Source organism: Stegostoma tigrinum, chromosome 24 (assembly GCF_030684315.1).
Source record: "Stegostoma tigrinum isolate sSteTig4 chromosome 24, sSteTig4.hap1, whole genome shotgun sequence".
Classification (NCBI taxonomy): Eukaryota; Metazoa; Chordata; class Chondrichthyes; order Orectolobiformes; family Stegostomatidae; genus Stegostoma; species Stegostoma tigrinum.
In genome coordinates, this window is record NC_081377.1 from 19404689 (window position 1) to 19423598 (window position 18910).

At 38.2% G+C, this 18910-nt stretch overlaps 1 protein-coding gene across 2 annotated transcripts in view; it reads right to left on the reverse strand.

The window, feature by feature from the left end:
• Positions 1 to 7839: 7839 nt before the first annotated feature.
• The window catches only part of akirin1 (akirin 1), a 33824-nt gene continuing 22753 nt past the window's right edge, over positions 7840 to 18910 (reverse strand). The window contains exons 3-6 of one of the 2 annotated variants that reach the window (XM_048557961.2): positions 18382 to 18402; positions 17369 to 17500; positions 13516 to 13587; positions 7840 to 11403 (exon numbers count right to left, since the gene is read on the reverse strand). In XM_048557961.2, coding sequence (XP_048413918.1) covers positions 11393 to 11403; positions 13516 to 13587; positions 17369 to 17500; positions 18382 to 18402 — 236 coding nt within the window. In that variant the 3' untranslated portion in view covers positions 7840 to 11392. The remainder of the gene's footprint in view (positions 11404 to 13515; positions 13588 to 17368; positions 17501 to 18381; positions 18403 to 18910) is intronic. The other variant, XM_048557962.2, reaches the window with a different exon arrangement.

An 18910-nucleotide genomic window follows, 5' to 3' on the forward strand; every position in this document is an offset into this window, starting at 1 on the left:
CAAGTGTGTTAACATAGTGGGATGGAGTCTAACACCACTCACCTTACTGTCTGACATATATCCAGAAACTAATCATATTTACAGCTTCCTTAATCAGCTAGTCTATGTTGTTGAATTCATCAACTGCCCCAGATTCCCAAGGTGGCAAAGAAGGGCAACCAAAACTAGAGTTCCCCGGACAACTAAAGGAGCTATCAGGTTCATTACAGCAGAGAATCAAATAGAATACAGAAAGTACAGAAATGAGGAAACTGAAAGAAAATTTAAAAAAGAGCCATAAGTATGAGAAAAGAACAAAACATTAAAATCAAAACAATTTATGAAAAAAAAACAAAAAAATATTCTGAGGAACAGCAGGCTGAACACAGGCCAACAGAAGATCAAATCTATGGTGGCACAGAACATTGATTCAGTATCGCAGTCTTTGTCAGGTATCTAATTTCACTGGAGAGGATGCTGCTAATCTATTTCAGAAAAAGAATATAAAGAAATTGCATAGATAAAAAATAAAAGAGGGAAGAACACTTAAATGGTTAAAAAAAAATCACAAAATAGGCTGTATCCCAAAATGCAAAGAGGATGAGAGTAGAAGTATTTGAGATTCTGGTTTCAAATTTTCATGGAGGTGTAAGTGGGACCCTGAAGATTGGACTCTATTCAAATTGAAGGGGGTTAAACACGCAATTATAGGCAGGTCAACCCAGCTACAGACTATTATCCAAAGCAGAATTAATTTTCACTTGGAAACAATCATAACCACAGTTGTTAGAGGAAACTGATCTCCAGTGAAATTGATGGAGCAAACTCTTCAGAGTTGCCCAAGGCTGGGATCAACCAGAGGTCCTTGGCATCGTGTAGCAAAGCACTAATTGCTGCGTCACAGTGCTGCCTCGTTTCAGAGAGCAGTAGACGCACACTAGTCAATTGCATAACTTGATAGTCTAAATTTAATGCAATAAGAAAGGTGTGAAGTGATGCAATTTGGCAAGAATGTGAGGCAAGGTAAACAAAAATGTTACTTTTAATGGAGTTAGAGTTACAGGTTTACAGCATAGAAACAGGTCCTTTGGCCCAACTCCTAAACTGAACTCGTCCCACTTACCCGTGATTGACCAAAATACGTCTAAACCATTCCTATTCGCATAACTGTCCAAATATCTTGTAAAGTGTTGTAATTGTGCCCACCTCTCACTTTCTCTGGCAGCTCATGCCATCTACATACCACCCTACGTGTGAACAACCTGCCCCTCAGATTCTTTAAGTCTTTCCCCTCTTAAACTTGTGCCCTCCAGTTCTGGGCTCCCCTACCCTTTGGAAATGGCCTTTGCTATTCATCATTATATATAGATAACGCTACAAGTCACCCCACAGCTTCCTACACACCACAGTAAGACACCCAGCCTAGCCAGCCTTCCTTCTAATTCAAACCTCAGTAATATCCTTGCAAGTCATTTTTGCAACCTTTCCAGTTTAATAATATCCTTCTTGCCTAACCAATATCTTGTACAGCCATATCTTGAGGTCCTAACCCCTGGACTCAATACTGACCAAATCAAGGAAGCATGCCAAAAGCCTTAATCAACTTTTCCTCCTGTGACACCTCTTTCAAGGGGGAACTATGTATCTACATTCAAGGTCTCTCAGTTTGAGAAAAGCCCCAGGGGCCCCACCATTATTTGTGCAAGTCTTGCCCTGGTTTGGCTTACCAAAATGCAACGGTTTGCATTTACCTGCACTAAACTCCACCTGCCATTCCCTGGTCCACTAGCCCAATTTTGGTGGTATCTGTAAACTTACCAACTATGCCTCTTATGATATTTATGTAAAATGATTTGGATGAAAATAAAGTAGACCCAGCACTGATCCTTGTGGCACACTGATGACAGGCCTCCACAGTCTGAAGAACCCTTTATCACCCTCCATCTCCAATCGTCAAGCCAATTTTGCATCAAATTGGTTAGCTCTCCCTGGATCCCACGCGATCCAACTTTACTGACCAGTCTACCATTTAGTACCCTGAAGGCCTTGTTAAAATCCAGGGAGGAATCAACTTCACTACTTGCAATCTTCTTGGGCACTTCTTCCAAAAAAAACTCAATTTGGAGACATTATTTCCCATGCACAAAGCCATGCTGCTTATCCCTAAGCAGTCCTTGCTCCTCTAGCAACTTCACCACCGCTAACATTAGGTGCGTTCTGTAGTTTCCTGACTTTTCCTAGCAGCCTTTCAAATAATGGTACATTAGCCAACGTGTCTTCTGGCACCTCACTCATGGCTGTTGACGATACAAGTATCTCCACTAGGGGCTCTGCAATGTCTTCTAGCTTCCCACAATGTCCTGGGATATACCTGATCAGGTCCTGGGCATTTATCTACTTTTATGCACTTTAGGACCACCAGCACTTTTTTTTATAATCTGGACTCTTTCAGATATCACTTTTACTTCTGAGCTCTCCAACTTCCATGTCTGTCTCTATAGTAAATAGTGATGAGAAATATTCATTTAGAATCTCACCCATCTCTTGTGGCTCTGTAATAGATCACCTCATTGATCTTTATGAGCCTTATTCTCTCCCTTGTTACTCTTTTGTCCTCAATACACTTGTACAATTTCTGAATTCTCCATTACCTTATCTGCCAAAGCTATGTCCCTTTTTGTCCTTCTGATTTCCCTTTTAGGGTGTACTTCTACATCCATATACTCAAAGGGATTCACTGGATCCCAGCTGCCTATACCAGACATGCCTTTTTCTTGATCAGAGCCTCAATATCTCTAGTCGTCCAGTGTTCCCTTCTCCTACCAGTCTTGCCCTTCACTCTAACAGGAACATACTGGACCTGAACTCTATCACACTGTCGAAAGCCTTCTATTTGCCAGATGTCCTTTATCTGTGAACAGCATCTCCAAATCAACTTTTGGGAAGTACCCATCTAATTCCAGAGTGCAGGAAATGAAAGGAGTTCAAAACAGAACAAGTTAATACAAGTGTACGTGGGGACTCCCAGCTTGGTTAGTAACTGGTACTGTTCAGAAAGACACTAAGCAAAACAAAAAAAACTTGCCATTTGCTGGATTGTGACAAATTAACAGAGGATGTCCAGGTCTTGACAAGACACAAAAGGAGATTGACCAGAGCTACTTCAGTGATGAGTGATTTCAACAGTCTAGACAGACCAGAGAAGCAACTGCTGTATTTAGACCAAAGGCTGAAACAAGATTTGTGTTTAAAATTATGAATGTAAATAACAGGATGCTGCTTCTGCTGACAGGTGATGGAGCTCATTTCAAAAAAATTCAGCAAGCACATAACCACTTGCATTTACTTTGCAATTTTTGGTTAATTATTTCGTTACAGGTTCAATTTGCTTCAAAGGGGTTAGAAAAATAGGTGGAGAATATGGTAGATGACAAAGTTTGGTCAAAGCAATGGGATTAAAAACATGTTTAAAGGAGGGAGTGAATAAAAGAATTTAGAACCTGTAACTGAAGAGTTTAATTCATCTACAGAATGTGATCATTCCACAAGCTGGGCCAGCATTTACTGCTAGTCTCTAGTTGCTCTTGGGAGGTGGCAGCGGCAAGCTGCCTTCTTGAACCACTGAAATCCATGTGCTCTCTGTAAGGAGATTCACAAAGCTGTACAAGGTAGGGGATACCAGGATTTTGACCCAGTGAAAGAACAGCAATATATTTCCAAGTCAGGAAGGGGGAGTGTCTTGGAGGTGAACTTGCAGGTGGTGTTCCCATGTATCCGCTGGCCTCATGATTCAAGATGGAAGTGTGCATGCATTTAGATCTTCGGTGTATATTATCTGCAGAAAATATATACTGCTGCAACTGAGCATTGATGATGGTTGAATTGGATGTGATGCCAATCAAGCAGGCTATTTTGTCCTGGATGGTGTCATCAAGCTTCTGGAATATTGTTTGGGCTGTAAGTGGAAGCAATCCATCATACTCCCAACTTGAGATTCAGGAGATGAATTACTCATTACAGAATTCCTACACTGACCTGCTCTCGTAGCCACTGTATTAATATAAAGAATGCAACTGAGTTTCTGTTCAATGGAAACACCCTAGAATTTTGACGGGGAGATTCAGTGATAACACACTGAATATCAAGCAGTTGTGTTTCGACTGCCTTTTACAGTATTGTAACATTTGCATCCTACAAATGCTGGCTTGCCAGATGTCAGTCCAAGCCTGGATTTTGTCCAGATTTTGTCACATTTGAACATTTACTTCAAACTGAAGCAGTCAATGGCACTGAACATTGCACAAATCAGCAAACATTCCCACTTCTGACCTTATGCTGGAGGGAAGGTCATTGATGACCCGGCTGAAGATGTAGGACACTACCCAGACATCCACATGCAGAGATATCCTGGAACTCAGGAGAATGAACTTGAACAACTAATCTTTCTGAAGGCCTGTTAAGACTCCAGGGAGAGTTTGCTCCAATTCCCAATGGTTCCAGTTTTGCTATGGCTTTTGATGCCCCACACCGAAGTGCAGTTTTGACATCAAGGGCTTATCACATTCTTCACACCTCAAATTTAGCTCTTTTGTCCATATTTGAACCAAGACTTGTAATGAGGTCAGGAGCTGAGGCGCCCTGGCAGAAACCTGGCCTCTGAGCAAATTATCACTAAGCAGGTCTTGATAACACTGCTAACGGCATCTTACATCACTTTACTGTCACTTGAGAGTAGGCAGATGGGACAGTTGCTGGTAGTTGGATTTGGAGAGGGAACTAAGCCACTGCAGTTTGGCAACAAGTGTAGGAAGAACGGAGGTGACATTTAAAAATGAATCAGAGGCAGACAGTCAATTGTAACACAATGATTTGAGTGAAAGGTTTTGGAGTTAGATACACTTATTTTCCCTTTCAAAATTTTGGTTCTTAGTCCTGCTCAATGTAGGTAAATGAGAACTGGATGACATTATCAGAATTGAAGGGGATACAATGAGTAGTATTTCAAATGATCTTAAGATCATGGAGTAGGGAAGGTGAGATAGGTTGAGGTGATATGATTTATCATTTGCACTGAGACAGTGAAAGAAGTGTTGTACTGCATGCTAATCACTCAAATCATACCTTACGTAAGTATTTCAGGGTAATAGAGCAGAATTCAGAATATAGCATTCAACTTACAGAGAAGTTGCAGAGAAAGATCAACTGTAATATGATAAGATCCTTCATAAGACTGGTTGCAATGGGGAAGAAGCTTTTAAATCTGTTGGTACATTTCTCAAACTTTTGTATCTTCTGCCTTATGGAAGAGGGTCAGAGAGAGTATAAGCGGGCTGGGAAAGGTCTTTGATTTATGTTGGCTGCCTTTCTGAGGCAGCAAGTGTAGGCAGAGTCTATGGAAGGAAGGTTGGTTTTTGTGGATGAAATGGGCTGCATTTCACAAATCTATGCAATTTCTTGCAGTCTCGGGCACAGCAGTTGCCATACTAAGCTGTGGTACATCAGCATTGGATACTTTCTATGGTTTGTCCATAAGAAATGATAGTCATTGTGGATATGCCAAAGTTTCCTTCGCCTTCTAAAGGGAAACAGAAGCATCGGTGTGCTTTCTGGATGGTAAGGCTGATGTGGATGGACCAGGATAGATTGTTGGTGATATTTACTTCCAGAAACTTTAAACTGTTGACCGCCTTGACTTCAGCACCATTGATAGAGACATGGCCAGTCTTCCACTCCCGCTTCCCAGAGTGGATGACAAGCTCTATTCATTTTGCTGATATAGAGGAAGACTTCATTGTCTTTACACCATGCCATCTCTTCCCTATACTGTGTCTCGTGATTGCTTGAGATCTGACCTACTATGGCAAATTTGAAAATGGAGTCGAATTTAGCCACAGTCACGTGTATAAGGAGTATAGCAAGGGCCGAGTATGCAGCCTTGCGTGACACCAGTGTTGAAGATTATCACTGAAGGTTATTGTGGAAGAGATGTTGTCACCTATCATTATGGATTGAAGGTCAGGAAGTCCAGGATCCAGTTGCAGAGCAGGGAGCAGAGTCCAAGGTCTCGAAGTTTGGAGATGAATTTTTTTTGGAATTATGATATTGAAGGTGCAGCTAAAGTCAATAAAAAGAAAAGAGAGAGTCGGACATAGAAGACAAAGCTATTATTTGAAATGTAAGGGTAATTTCTACTTCTAATAGCTCGATTAATTTTCACAAATCATTCTACTTGATTCTGCTTCTGCAGACAAATGTGTATCATTGATTGATTTTGAGAGAGTGTTGTGTATGCAAACTAAAGGTTTGAGTGTTCAACTACAATAACGTTATTAACTCCTGGCAATTATAACCACAACTAAAAATTGAGCACTGTTGGATTTTACCAGTGCAAACCTCATGTGTTATCTGAATGCCACTTATGTAAAAATAGTATGTATTTCTTTGCAATTTAGTATATAAAAGTGAGCTAATGTTTTATTACAGCAGTAAGGTTTAAAACAATGCAATTTTGTTATCTATTCATTGCTATCAGGGGAATGTAATTAATACAGCAAACAAATTCTGAATAAAGTTGACAATACAATGGTGTGCAGATTGTGAAAACCTGCAGGGAGGGGAGAATTGTGCAATGCATCAGTTGCATGTTGATTTGCAAAAGGTGATCAGGGATAATTTTAAAAAAGACAAAGACATTCAACAGTCAACACCTCTAGACCACAGCAGAGCTTAGTTGGCACAAAAATTCCTCTTACTTTAAATCGGTTCATGGTGTGCTTCCTCATCTTTGTGCAATCCCCTGAGAATCCATCCTTGGAACTTTTCCCTTTGTTCATATACACAAGCTAAAGGAGCAGAAAGAGTAATTCCAGAGAAAGAAAAATTATGTCATCTTCACAACATGTATGATACAGGTTTGAATTTTAACAAACAAGCAAATAATGTTGTTCAACCTAAAGATTTGGCATTTATAGTGAGTTCGGGGTCAGAAAACTGTACAGCCTTTACATCATTTATCTGGAGGGAAAAGAGTTACAGTTCACAGAAGACAAAACAACGTGATAGCAAATAGACAGTGGAGGATTAAAGAAAGGAGGTGAAAAAGGTACAACTGCACATCAGTGAACATGTAGAAACTGACAGCATGTCCTTGGATAATGCAAAACACAGATAACGTGCTGATAAAGAACAAAAGGTGACCAAGTTTGGATCTTTAAGAACTAAGGAGGTAATGGAGAAGAAATAGGAATGCTTGCTGTCACCCAAGATTAACTAATGACAAATTATAGGCAAGAATTGACCAAGTCCAATTCCACCAGGAAGAGGCTGCAAGAAAGGACGAGAAGGAAATTTCAGTCAACCTGCAAGAGCAATGCTATACCAGGTGTCAACTGTTGACTTGGAAGACAAAACTAGTCAAAGATTCTGTAAATTTGAGTGTGACATTAAAGAGATTTTCAAAACGGTTTCCTGCGAAGGCAGGGAGTCACTGACAGACCCCTTTAAAATAAACAAACAAGCAAACATTCTCAGATTGCTGTTTCAGAATCACTGCTCTACATTTATCAATGTGCACTTGTGGACTATATTAAATTCAGGAGAAGGTGAAATGCTGGGAACTCATCTGCAAGATAAGTGTTTGTTTATTGTTCCAAGTCCTTTGTAATGGCCAATAATTTTGGCAAACTTATTTTGGTTTACTGCAACAAACCTTAGACTACTTGCAATGTCTAACCATTTATTGCAATTCACTGAGCAATTTTTAAAACCAGTCAGGAAAAACAACTTTAAAGGAAAAAAGTTGCACAGTATGAAAGACCAACTTACTGAAGCCTTCCAAAATGTACAAAATTAGGAATCAAGTTGATATTTGTATTTGTTTAATGAGTTCAATAAAACAAGTGGCATTTACTGAAGTAAAATAATTTTCTAGACAAAGGAGATGCAGTATCCACAAACAATACATCTAATACACAGAACACTTCAGCAAGTAGCAAATATTATCTCAAGGGGCAAAAACATTTGCTTTACGGAGGGCCAATAGTCTTGTCACTAACTGTCCTGTAATTGTTAGATAAGCACATAAAAAGGATGATTGCAAAATAGAGTGCTTGTGTGTGATTAGAACAAGTCATTCTCTGCTCATTTAAAACCTAAATTCCTGGGATTTCAATTCATGTTGCAATAGACATCATAACAAAACTAACCTGTTCTAATCACAGACTAATTTTCAACCTTCTAAAAAAGTGAGATTCACAAGTCTTAATTCTGATCTCTATTCTGTCATTTATATTCAGAAAATTTTCTGCATATTCTAATGTAACAGGAATGAACTAGCACTGTGTACTGCCAAAAACCAGCTAGATATTTTATAACTCAATTTCAATTTATAATATTCAGGGAAGGCAATAAAACAAAAAAGAATAAGACAGGGAAGACTTTTAAAAACAGGATCAACACGATTGTAGGAAAGCTTTCCTCCCAAAATACACACACACACACAAAAAACAAACATGCTTTACTATCACTCAAGATTTGTTCAAAAAAAAAACTTAGCCAACTCATGCATTTCCTCTGCTTTTTGCCCACCTTCTCCACCCACACCAAGATTAACTGACGTACCAGTTTTGGAAAACAGATCACATTCTATTTTGGTAATCTTTGCTCACAACAATTAGTTAGTACATCACACTCCATTCAATAAATTAATTATTTTCCAATTTTGCTTTTTCCATGACAAGTTCTTTTGTGCAGTGTGAAGAAATGGGACGTTGAGAGGAAAGATTTCTCTCATCTCTGATGTAGTAGTTCAGGCAAAGGACTTTTCTTTAAAACCTTCCTTGAAGGATTGATATAGTACATATATAGAGTTACTGTTGAATGGAAGGCACTCTTAGTGGAGAGTTTACTTTAAAAAAGATTGATTAAGCCCTAGCTTTACACGAAGGATTCTTGAAAACTAAAACCACTTTACTCCAATTAAAAATAGGTGACTTCAGAATCAGTCCTGTTTAATGTAATGGGATATTTTAAAAGACGTATGAGCTTTAAAGGAGAGTTGGAAAGATCAAAATGCTGGAAGGTTTTGAAAGAACAAGCATTTTAAAAACAATTGTGCGAATCAATATCACTTGAAAATGCACCTTCCTCAATCATCACGCCATCCAAGATGAAAGGGAACTGCTCAATTGTGGTCAAACTAATGGTCCAGTCTAACACTGTCAAATTTAGGAGGCCTTGAGCCATTTGTTCCCAATGAGCAGAGCCAAAGTTCAAAGTTCAATTAGTCACCTTCAGCTGCACCAGGTTATGACTGTTTTCAGTCTAGATGTGACTATTAAATCCACAATTTTCAATTGAAGTCTGAAATTTTGTTCAAATTAAATTTACACTGAAACGTAACCAACAACTGCCACTGCATGCTTACAAAAATGCCCGTAACTGGAGGAAAGAACAGATAAAGTACTGTCTCCAGTGACAATTAACTACTTGGAAGTTCACTGTACTGCTTCCTTGAATAATGAATACCACAAAAGGGGTAGGATCTTCACTAGTACGGTGTATAACTGTTATTGCAACTTCCATATTCTATACAGTAGCCATGTTTTATAAAAGCATGTGTGCATCCTTGGTTCTGACAATGCTATAATCCCAAAACATAAAATGTTTATAAGGCCACTCTAGATTTATTAAACACAAGTCAGTCATCGGACGTCATAACTAGGCAACAAAACTCTGGCAAACAAGCAAATGCAAGACTGATGTAGGTTACAAATCAATTTTCAACCAAAAAAGAGAGACGGGAATGTGGAATCCTTAGGTGTTCAAACCAAAACTGGATATCGACAGATGTCCAGTTTAGGTATTTTTCAATTTTTTTTCCCCCCCCTTTAAAAATAAAGCTTGTTAACACTACACAGGGTAAGAAACATACAAAGACAAAGAGGTGAAGTTGCAATTTTTCGGTAGTTATGCTTTGAAAACAAACAAACATTCATTGCAATTTATTCTAACAGCCAAACATCCCTGTTATTCCTGCAGATTTTTATGACAATTCTATTTTCCCAATGTTGGTAAAAATGCCTCTTCTTGTCCTTATTTGTAGCCTGTTAATTGGATAGGGAAGTAGTAAGAAGTTGATACTGTAGCCATCAGACAATGGCAAAAACATCTAGATTTGAGTTCATTTGATTGGATATGCAAATTAAGAGTCCTACATGAGCCAATTTGTTTCCCCAAACAGACCAGTTTGAGTCTCAGCCCAGGATCTAATCCGATTTGTGATTAGAAACACTTATACAGAATTGTACAGTGTTATATCGGCTGAGCTAAAAAAGGTCAATGCTGTCAATTAGAGATTCAGAAGTATTCTAAAATTAAAAATTAAATCTAAGCAACTCTTTAAAGAGTTAGCTCAAGTAATCTTAGATCTAATTGCCAAAGTTATGAAATAAAATTGAAAGCCAATCTAAAACTCCTGGCGCAACAGGTAAACATACTATTGTTCAAACAGACAAACTCTACAAAACTGAGTTTAAACCAAGAACAGGACTATTTAAGAAAGGCCATTTAACCCAGTTTAAACCTTTGTACCATTCACAAATGATTACTGGTTTTTCTACATCCAGAAGAAAGTTTGAAATAAAACAGATCCCTGACATTATTATCCATTCCTCTTTAGATGCCTAATTGAGACTAAAAAATGTTTTAGCATTGTTATTAGTGACTTTCACGAGTATACATTTCATGTGTCCGACCAGTGAGCCATGGATGTTTATATTTCTGGCTCAGTCAGTTTTTGCTTCAGACCAGGTTGAGTGTGCAATTTGAAGGTCTCCAGTTCAAACACGGAATTGAGTGACTAGATTGGATATGCACATCCCACTTACTGCGAAGTAACAGCATTACAGATGTCTGTAGCTGACAGGTAATGATGCTCCACATTAAAAATTCTACACAAAAAAGGGAGATTTCTGCAATATTACTGTAGTGCACTGCATTTTTCAGATCAATACAGAGAAACTGAAATTTCTACTTTAATCACTTGTGACAGACTTTAATCCTTTCAAAAGGTTTGTACGGTAACAATCCCATATTCAGTGCCACTTCTTAAAAGCAGATTAACTGTTGCTTGGTATTCAGCTTCTTGAACTGGAAATAAATGGCAGATTATTCTCACAGTAGCAGAGTTAGCAGTGGAAAGTAGACAAATCTCTGTACTGATAGCACAATGACTGGTAAAGTCAGATTTTTTTTTGTCTTTTTGTTTCATTTTACAAGAGGTAGGGTGGGCCAGCAGTGAAGAGTTAAAATCCCTCAAGTAGAAGGTGGGTAAAACATGGCACCAAAATTAGTTCTCGTAAGTACAGCAGCTGACTTGAGGCGAAAGCCAACACCCGTTCAATCACAAAATGCTTCAGGATACATCTGTAAAGGGGGGAAAGAAAAAAGTACTGTAAGACAGTGTATACTGATGGAAAAAAGAAGCACTGCATTTCACCGACCCTTAAAAATTTTAAAAGCTGGATGACTGTCCAGTTAACAAGTTCTTGCAATTCACCATTCACACGTTAATAAAGACCATCAGTAATCAAAACACTTACATTTAGGGAAGTACATTATCTAAAATTATGCAGAGATAAACTTCAGTAGGCAAGATTACAGTAGTTCATACAGTTGCAAAAGAACAGGATCATTACAGAAATCAACCAAAAAACAAATGATTGAGCTTTCGATCTTTACAAGATTAAAAATAATGATCAAAACCAAATTATATCAAATCCATTCATAAATGTATGTTATTTCACAGAACTGAAACTGAATATTACTGCCACCTCCACTTCTATTGATATCAGTAATGTACAAAAGGCTAGCTGCCCTCTAGTGTCTCATTACAGTTATTCTTCACCTTCAAGCTGTGGACAGAATGCTACCAGGTTTTTCAAAACAAGATGAGCCCAGTTAACTCACTGCAGAGGATGGGGTGTGTAAAGATGAGCTGCCCAAGGAAGTGGTCACAGCTGATACAGTTACAATATTTAAAAAAGGCAGCTGGATGGGTGTACGAACAGGAAGGGTTTAGGGGGATATGGGCCAAATTGGACTAGATTAAAAATTTAGGATATCTGGTACACATGGATGAGTTGGACTGAAGGGTCTGTTTCTATGCTGTAAAACTGATTCAAGTCAATAATAATATTATTATTAATAATAATGGTTGTCACACACAGTAAGAATGAATTATTATGCACAGACTCCGTTTCCCTAATCTACACAACTCAATTAACTTCACATAACCTGGCAGAAGCCATCATTTGATGCTTACATCGACTTCATTTAAAAAAGCTAGAATACTGAACTTCAGAATGTTCTGAAGATCATCTACTTTCTCCAAATTGCTTATTTGCTTCTGAAATACTCATCTCTGCACATCAGCTCCAGATTTGTGTTCAAATGCTTTCTTGAATAACATTCACGCAGGTTTTAGGGCAATGAACATCTCTATCAAGAAAATACTGACTAGCTCACTGTAATGTTTGACGAATAGCATTTAACAGAACTCAAAAGAGCCACTATTTATCACAAGCTTAAAGCAGCAGCCTTTAAAATCCTATGACAACTGGAGCAGGAGAGAAGCTGAAAACTCTGTAGTGAATGGCTCATCTGATTCCAAGATCTTCAATGCAAAAAAAAAAGTTAACAGCTTGATGAAATATTCACCACTTGCCTGGTTATGCATAACTGCCAAAACTAATCATATTGTCCAGGACTTGCAGTCTAAACACATTACTAATAGGTTGTAACAACAAAGTGCATTATCTAAAGTACGGTTTGCAACAGCATGCCAAAGCTTCTTTGACTACTCCCATCATGCCTTTCCCACCTACATGAGCAGAGACAATAATATATTAAGTAATCTTGATCAACCCCTAGATCCCAAGTCAAGTGTCATCTGGATGGCATACTGTGCAACCATTATTATTTAGCAACAACTCAGGTGTAATAGGGTTGGACAATAATGACAGCAGTGACAACGTGACACTCACTTGACCAAAAAATGTTAGAGAAGAAATTCACAAGTTTCTCAATGACTAAGGTGAACAGATTTAATATTTCAGTTCTAGTTCAGTTTAAACCACAATATTAGAATGACTAGTGCCCAACCAGAAACACTCAATTATTCCTAACTGCATATATTCGAATGAATTCAAAATCTGCTGCTCCATACATTATTGGCAGTATTTTAAAGAGTGTCAATGCTGTACAAATTTCTAAGAACTGGTAGCAGTTTATATTTCTACAATAAATATAGAAAGGTATTAAATTGCTTTGGTCTCTCTAACAATCACCAAAGGTAAGGCTGGATTCAACAGCCAGTGTTACAACAGGGAAATCTGAAATGTAGGCATTTTGTATTCACAATTTAACCAAGTGGCAAGAGGGGTTAGGTACAAGTCCAATGCCTTTCCTTGTCATTACACTTGTAAAAAAAATGGAATGCATTAAGAATTGTGAAACCTACAAGTAATCTATACTTACAACTAGCAGGTCGTTCTCCATATCGTCTCATAATCTGGTCGTGTGTGAATTTCACAAAAGCATCATATTGTTCTGAAAAATAGAACAGTCTCTTTAAAACAGAATGAAACTGAACTTGGTTTGAAACAACTAGATTCAATTTGATCAACCCTGTTATTATTATTATTACACAATTATATTAAGTTTAGAAGAATCTTTGTTTTGTCATTTTCAGGGCAAGTGTGACACAATGGGTTTAATACATCATTTTTGGAGTTTGGATTTCAAATTGGTTGCACTTGGATGTTGGTCACTTAGTTGAAAAATTTTCTTTTAGATAAGTCAGTGTCCCCTTCTGGAACAGATCCTAATACAGAACTGCTCAGAAAGCAGGTGGGTGGAAACCCCTGCAGGGTCATTGGAAAATTGTTCATATGGTGGTGGTTTTCAAAAAGACATTTGCTTGTTTTCAGTTCAGAGTAATCAAGAATTAATTTTAGTTTAGAAAACAGAGATTGGTGGTGTTTAGGGGAGAAATTGGAGCAGATTTGGCTCTCTTTACAGGAGTAGAGAGCAACTCAGGTAAAATGCAGTAACCTCAGAAGGGTAATTTATGAAGTTTCCAAACTAGAAAGAAAGAAATAAAGTTTGGTTACAAATCTGCAGTTTAAAGCCAGGAGAACATTTAACTTTTTTTGTATGTAATGACGCAAGGAATAATTGCAGTTCACAGGAAACAAATGGAGTCAGCAAATCGAACTCAAAAGACTTTATATACAGGTGCACGTTCTCTGGATTTGACTTTCTACAGATGGATTGGGACAGGAAGCAGGTTAAGATTCTGATTTGATAGGTGTTTTAAGATGTGTTCTCCATGTAGAAATTTTGGTTTTACTTATTATTTCTAGTTAATAACTCCTTTCAAAGAAAATCTGCAGCCTTGCATGATTATGTCCCAGTGACAAGAGCATGTTATTTAACAGAACAAGAAAAATCCACCAAGCCAAGTTTCATTCTGGGGTCTGACTTGAACAGCAGTCTAATCATCTGGGATCAAAGTTTATCAAATACTCTACTGGAAGCATTATAGCCCAGGCTAAGGATCTCAATCCAGGCTAGATGACCAGGAAATGTACTTTCATAACATTTGCCAAAAAGACAGTATTAACCTGTAAATGCTCCCAATATACACTAAAAAGGAGGCAACAAGAGCAGTAGATTCCTGGTCAGCCACACAAAGAATTGGAGCCTCTGCCATCACCATTCAATGCTTCAAGGTCATAACGTGTGCAAAGAAGTACAGAGAAAACAAGACGTAAGGCTGGATGAACACAGCAGGCTAAGCAGCAGAGGAGCAAGAAAGATGATGTTTTGGGCCTAGACCGTTCATCCACCTCAACACCTAGTTATCGCAGATTCTCCAGCATCTGCAGTTCCTACTATCGCTGTAAAGAGGTGTATCTAGCCACAGCAGCCAGATTTAGGCTGGGATGGAATTGACTAAATGGCCAGTATGAATCAGTACAGTATGAACAATATTAGGGACAAATCTCATCTCAGCTGGAATGGATTCCAGACATGTCTTTCTGCCCTACCCCTGGTTGGAACACTTCCAGTATCAGATTATTAGTAGTCATGTAGAAAAGTAGGGGTTAACTCAGAAGAGCCAAAATGCATTTAAAAGTAAACCATATCTAGCTAATGTGCTTGGGCTTTTTTAAAAAAAAATGTAGTAACAGTGGACTGATAAAGACAATGCTGTTAATGTGCTCGACACAGACTTGCAAGACTCTATACAAGTACCACATGATAGAGCTGTGAGGAAAAAGTATAGCTCATGGAATTTAAAAGAGGGACAGTAGTAAAGGCAATACAAAATTGGTTGAAGGACAGGAATCAAAGCAATGATTATGTGTATATTTTTCAGATAGGAAGACTGACTATAGTAGAGTTCCCTAGAGATCAGTATTGAGACCATTGCCTTTCGCATATTAAAAGATAAGTCTAGACCTTAATGCACAGCAGATGGTTTAAAACTTGGGAGCACTGTATATTGAGGACAGCAATGCAAGCCTCCAAAAGAACATTGGCAAATTGGAAGAGTCAGTGGATTGGTGGGAGATGAAGTTCACTATAAGAAGCACAAGATGATACATTTTAACACAAACAACAGATAGAGAATATAAACTGAAAGGGTACTACATTGAAGTGTGCAAGAACAGAGGGACTTGGCTATATTTATTCAGGTAGACTGATCGAGAATTTCGAAATTATGGGAGGATGCTTGGACAAGTTAGAAGAAACTGTTCCCACTGCTAAGAGGATCAAAAACTAGAGGGCACAAATTTGAAGTGTTTTTGCAAAAGCAGCAAATGAAAGTGGGAAACAAAAACAAAGACAAAAACTGCCTAGAGATTTGCTGAAGGCAAATTTTAGAGGGTAGACATTTGAGAGGGGATTGCACAATTTAACAAAAAAGTATACGAAGGCTACAAGGGAAAGAAAAGCAAGAGATTGGCACCAAGTCAAATGCTCAGAGAGCTGCAGCAGATAATAAAAAGGGCTGAATTCACTAAAAGATCCTTACATAGCACCTAAGACACAACCAAGTTCATCCTAAAAAAAATGACGACAGGCATTGGCACTAACCACTGAGCGATCATGCCACCCAATTTTGTTAACACCAAGAATCATTTTGTGCAAAAAGCAGAAAGAGATTTTATAGAGTTCAAACTGTTTCAAAGATCTGAGCATCAGTGGTGGTGGTGGTGGTGGTGGTGGTGGAGTGAAGCTACGAAGCTGCAGACAGACAGTCTCCATCCAACTCCAATTCCTATCTTGTCTTGTCTTTCCAGATATTACTTTAGCAAAGACATCTAATGAATAGCTAAACCATGTGTATATAGACTATAGCAAGTCCTCAACATGCTTTGGATGCATTCCTGAAACTTAACTTTAGACTGAAACAACCAAACCTTTATCAGAAAATCACAAACACTATCCTGAATGTTGAAATACTTGACATTAGTAAATTAAAGCATGTACAAATTTAAAAATTCAAGAAAGTAACATCTACTTAAACTACCAATTGATCTTCGCTGTCCTGTTAACTTATGACCTCTTCCCCTCCCTGAACTCCAAAATGTGGAGCCACAGTCTACAGCAGGCAGTGCTTCGTCAAGACCTAGATTGACTTGAGCCTGTGCTCATTCCTGACCACATCATCGTCACCACTGTTTCCAGGATTCACTCACATTACGGACCTGCTCCTTTTGGTTGGCTATGACACCCTGGCCTTCCTCCTCCTGGCTAGCAGGGCAACATTCGTGGCTCAGTTCGGTAGATTTTCCAAGTCCATTGTGTCACAGCAGATCCTGGAAGGTGGTGGCAGCCACCAAGGAACTGCAGCATCATGGTCTCTCAAAGAAATGCCATCAGATAGCAACCATGAGTGGTTTGGATCAATCATGGCTTGAATAGGCGTTCTGAATTCTTATGATATTTGGTTCCATGACGCAGGCCTCAGAATCCACCAAGTTCAGACACCCAGAGATAACACATTCAGAAGGGAAAGGAAGACCCCTAAAGTTAGTATACCAGGAAAACCACTCCAGAATGGCATCAATTGGATCAGGTAGTTGTTAAAATGAACCTTGCAACTTAGATTACAAGCCCCCATTAACCTTATCACTTTAAAGAAAAACAAACATTAAAATGGGGGCCACATTAAGTGAGGACTTACTGTACTGTTAAAACATGGTTGCTGAAGTTCTGAACCTTGATTCACTGATACGTTTTTATTACTTTCACACTACAGTGCTCAATGTTTCCCAGTTCTCCACTGAACTGAACAAATTTTTCCAAGTTCTCCCACCTGCAAGTTTTGTGTTAAGAACTTGTTCATATTCCTCCCGGATCTTGCTTTCATGGTCTTTAAGCAGGCGCTCACAAATTATTCCAACCTGTCGTAATGTGAACAAGGGTTGGTCTTTCTTAGATAACGTCCCTATATTAAAACAAAAAGGATTTTAGTTCCAAAGACAAATGCAGTTCCAACAGAATAAAGTTTCAGTCACTGCCCTACAAATCGGAGGTGATTACTGTAGACATTCAATATTGAACGGTTTTGTTAAAACTGATTAGATTCACCAGCCAAACTATGGCTGCCAGAAATGATCAGAGTTTAAAATAACTGCAGAAACCTTAATCTTTGGATAAAGATGTCAGAATCACCTAAAATAAGCAAGTTTCCAGATAATTACACAGGCTTTTTTACGAATATACCACTTACTTCAAAAGACATTGTTGAACTGTAAAGAATAAAGGGAAATATTGAAAAAAAGCATAAGAATAAGGATGGAATTGGAATTGCTTCTTCCTTTCTTTTTCAAAGCTTGGAGATTCCAGGCCGTTTGTTTTTGGTTAGTGTTTCATGGTCTTTATCCCTGTTAATCAGATCAGTTTTGTGTTCAAAATAAATTGAATCGTTCAATATTGCAAAGTTGGCAAATTTAATCCAACATTCCAGAAGCAAAACAGAAATGACAGAAGTCAATGTTGCTACTGGAACATGCAATTCATCCCTGAGCTGCAGTTTACAGCCCATACTCATGCCATCTTTCCACAATGGACCAAAATTCTCTTTGGTCCCTTCCTCTCATTAGCAGAGCCCAAGGCATTCAACTAATTTCACATTTGTCAGCATTTACAAAGAAGGTGGACTCAAAAGGAACTTTATGATTCAAAGTTAAGTCAATGGTAAGTACCAGTCAACTCAAGACAGATCTTCTGCTTTGTGATCCCAGGCTTCAACCTGGCACAATTACTCCCAAGATCATTCATACTATTTCAGGAACACTGCTTCAGTAAAGGGATTTTGTCACTTACCATCATAGAAATGTGACTTTCCTTCGTAAGGCATGCATGCATTTTTGTGGACACAGGACAGAATTCAAAGTCAATTACAGACATGAAACCAATTCAAATACAATAGTTTTTGATAATGCTGAAGTTATAAAACAAGTGGACATTGCTGAATACTTCACTAACAATGGCACACAAAAAAGACACCAACCAATTTTACTTTGTAAGATCTGCCTTGAGAGCTGGAATTATCTTGCCATTTTCTAAAATTAAAGCCCTTTGCCATCTGTTCTTTTTTGCACTATAAATTCATCTCTACAGAGAAGCTGTTGTGTCTGACAGTAAACATGGTGTTTGGAGACCCAGAGGAGCTAACAGCTTTTTCAAGCTAAGGTAAGACATGGCTTCAATTCTTTTTAATGAAATTTTTCATTTTAAAAAGTCACTCATTTGCACTGATTCCAGAGATCCAGAAGTAGAAAGGTATGTTTTAAAAATTCAAGAGCTCTCACCCGAATAAAAATATTAAATATTGTAGTCTCAAACTGTACAT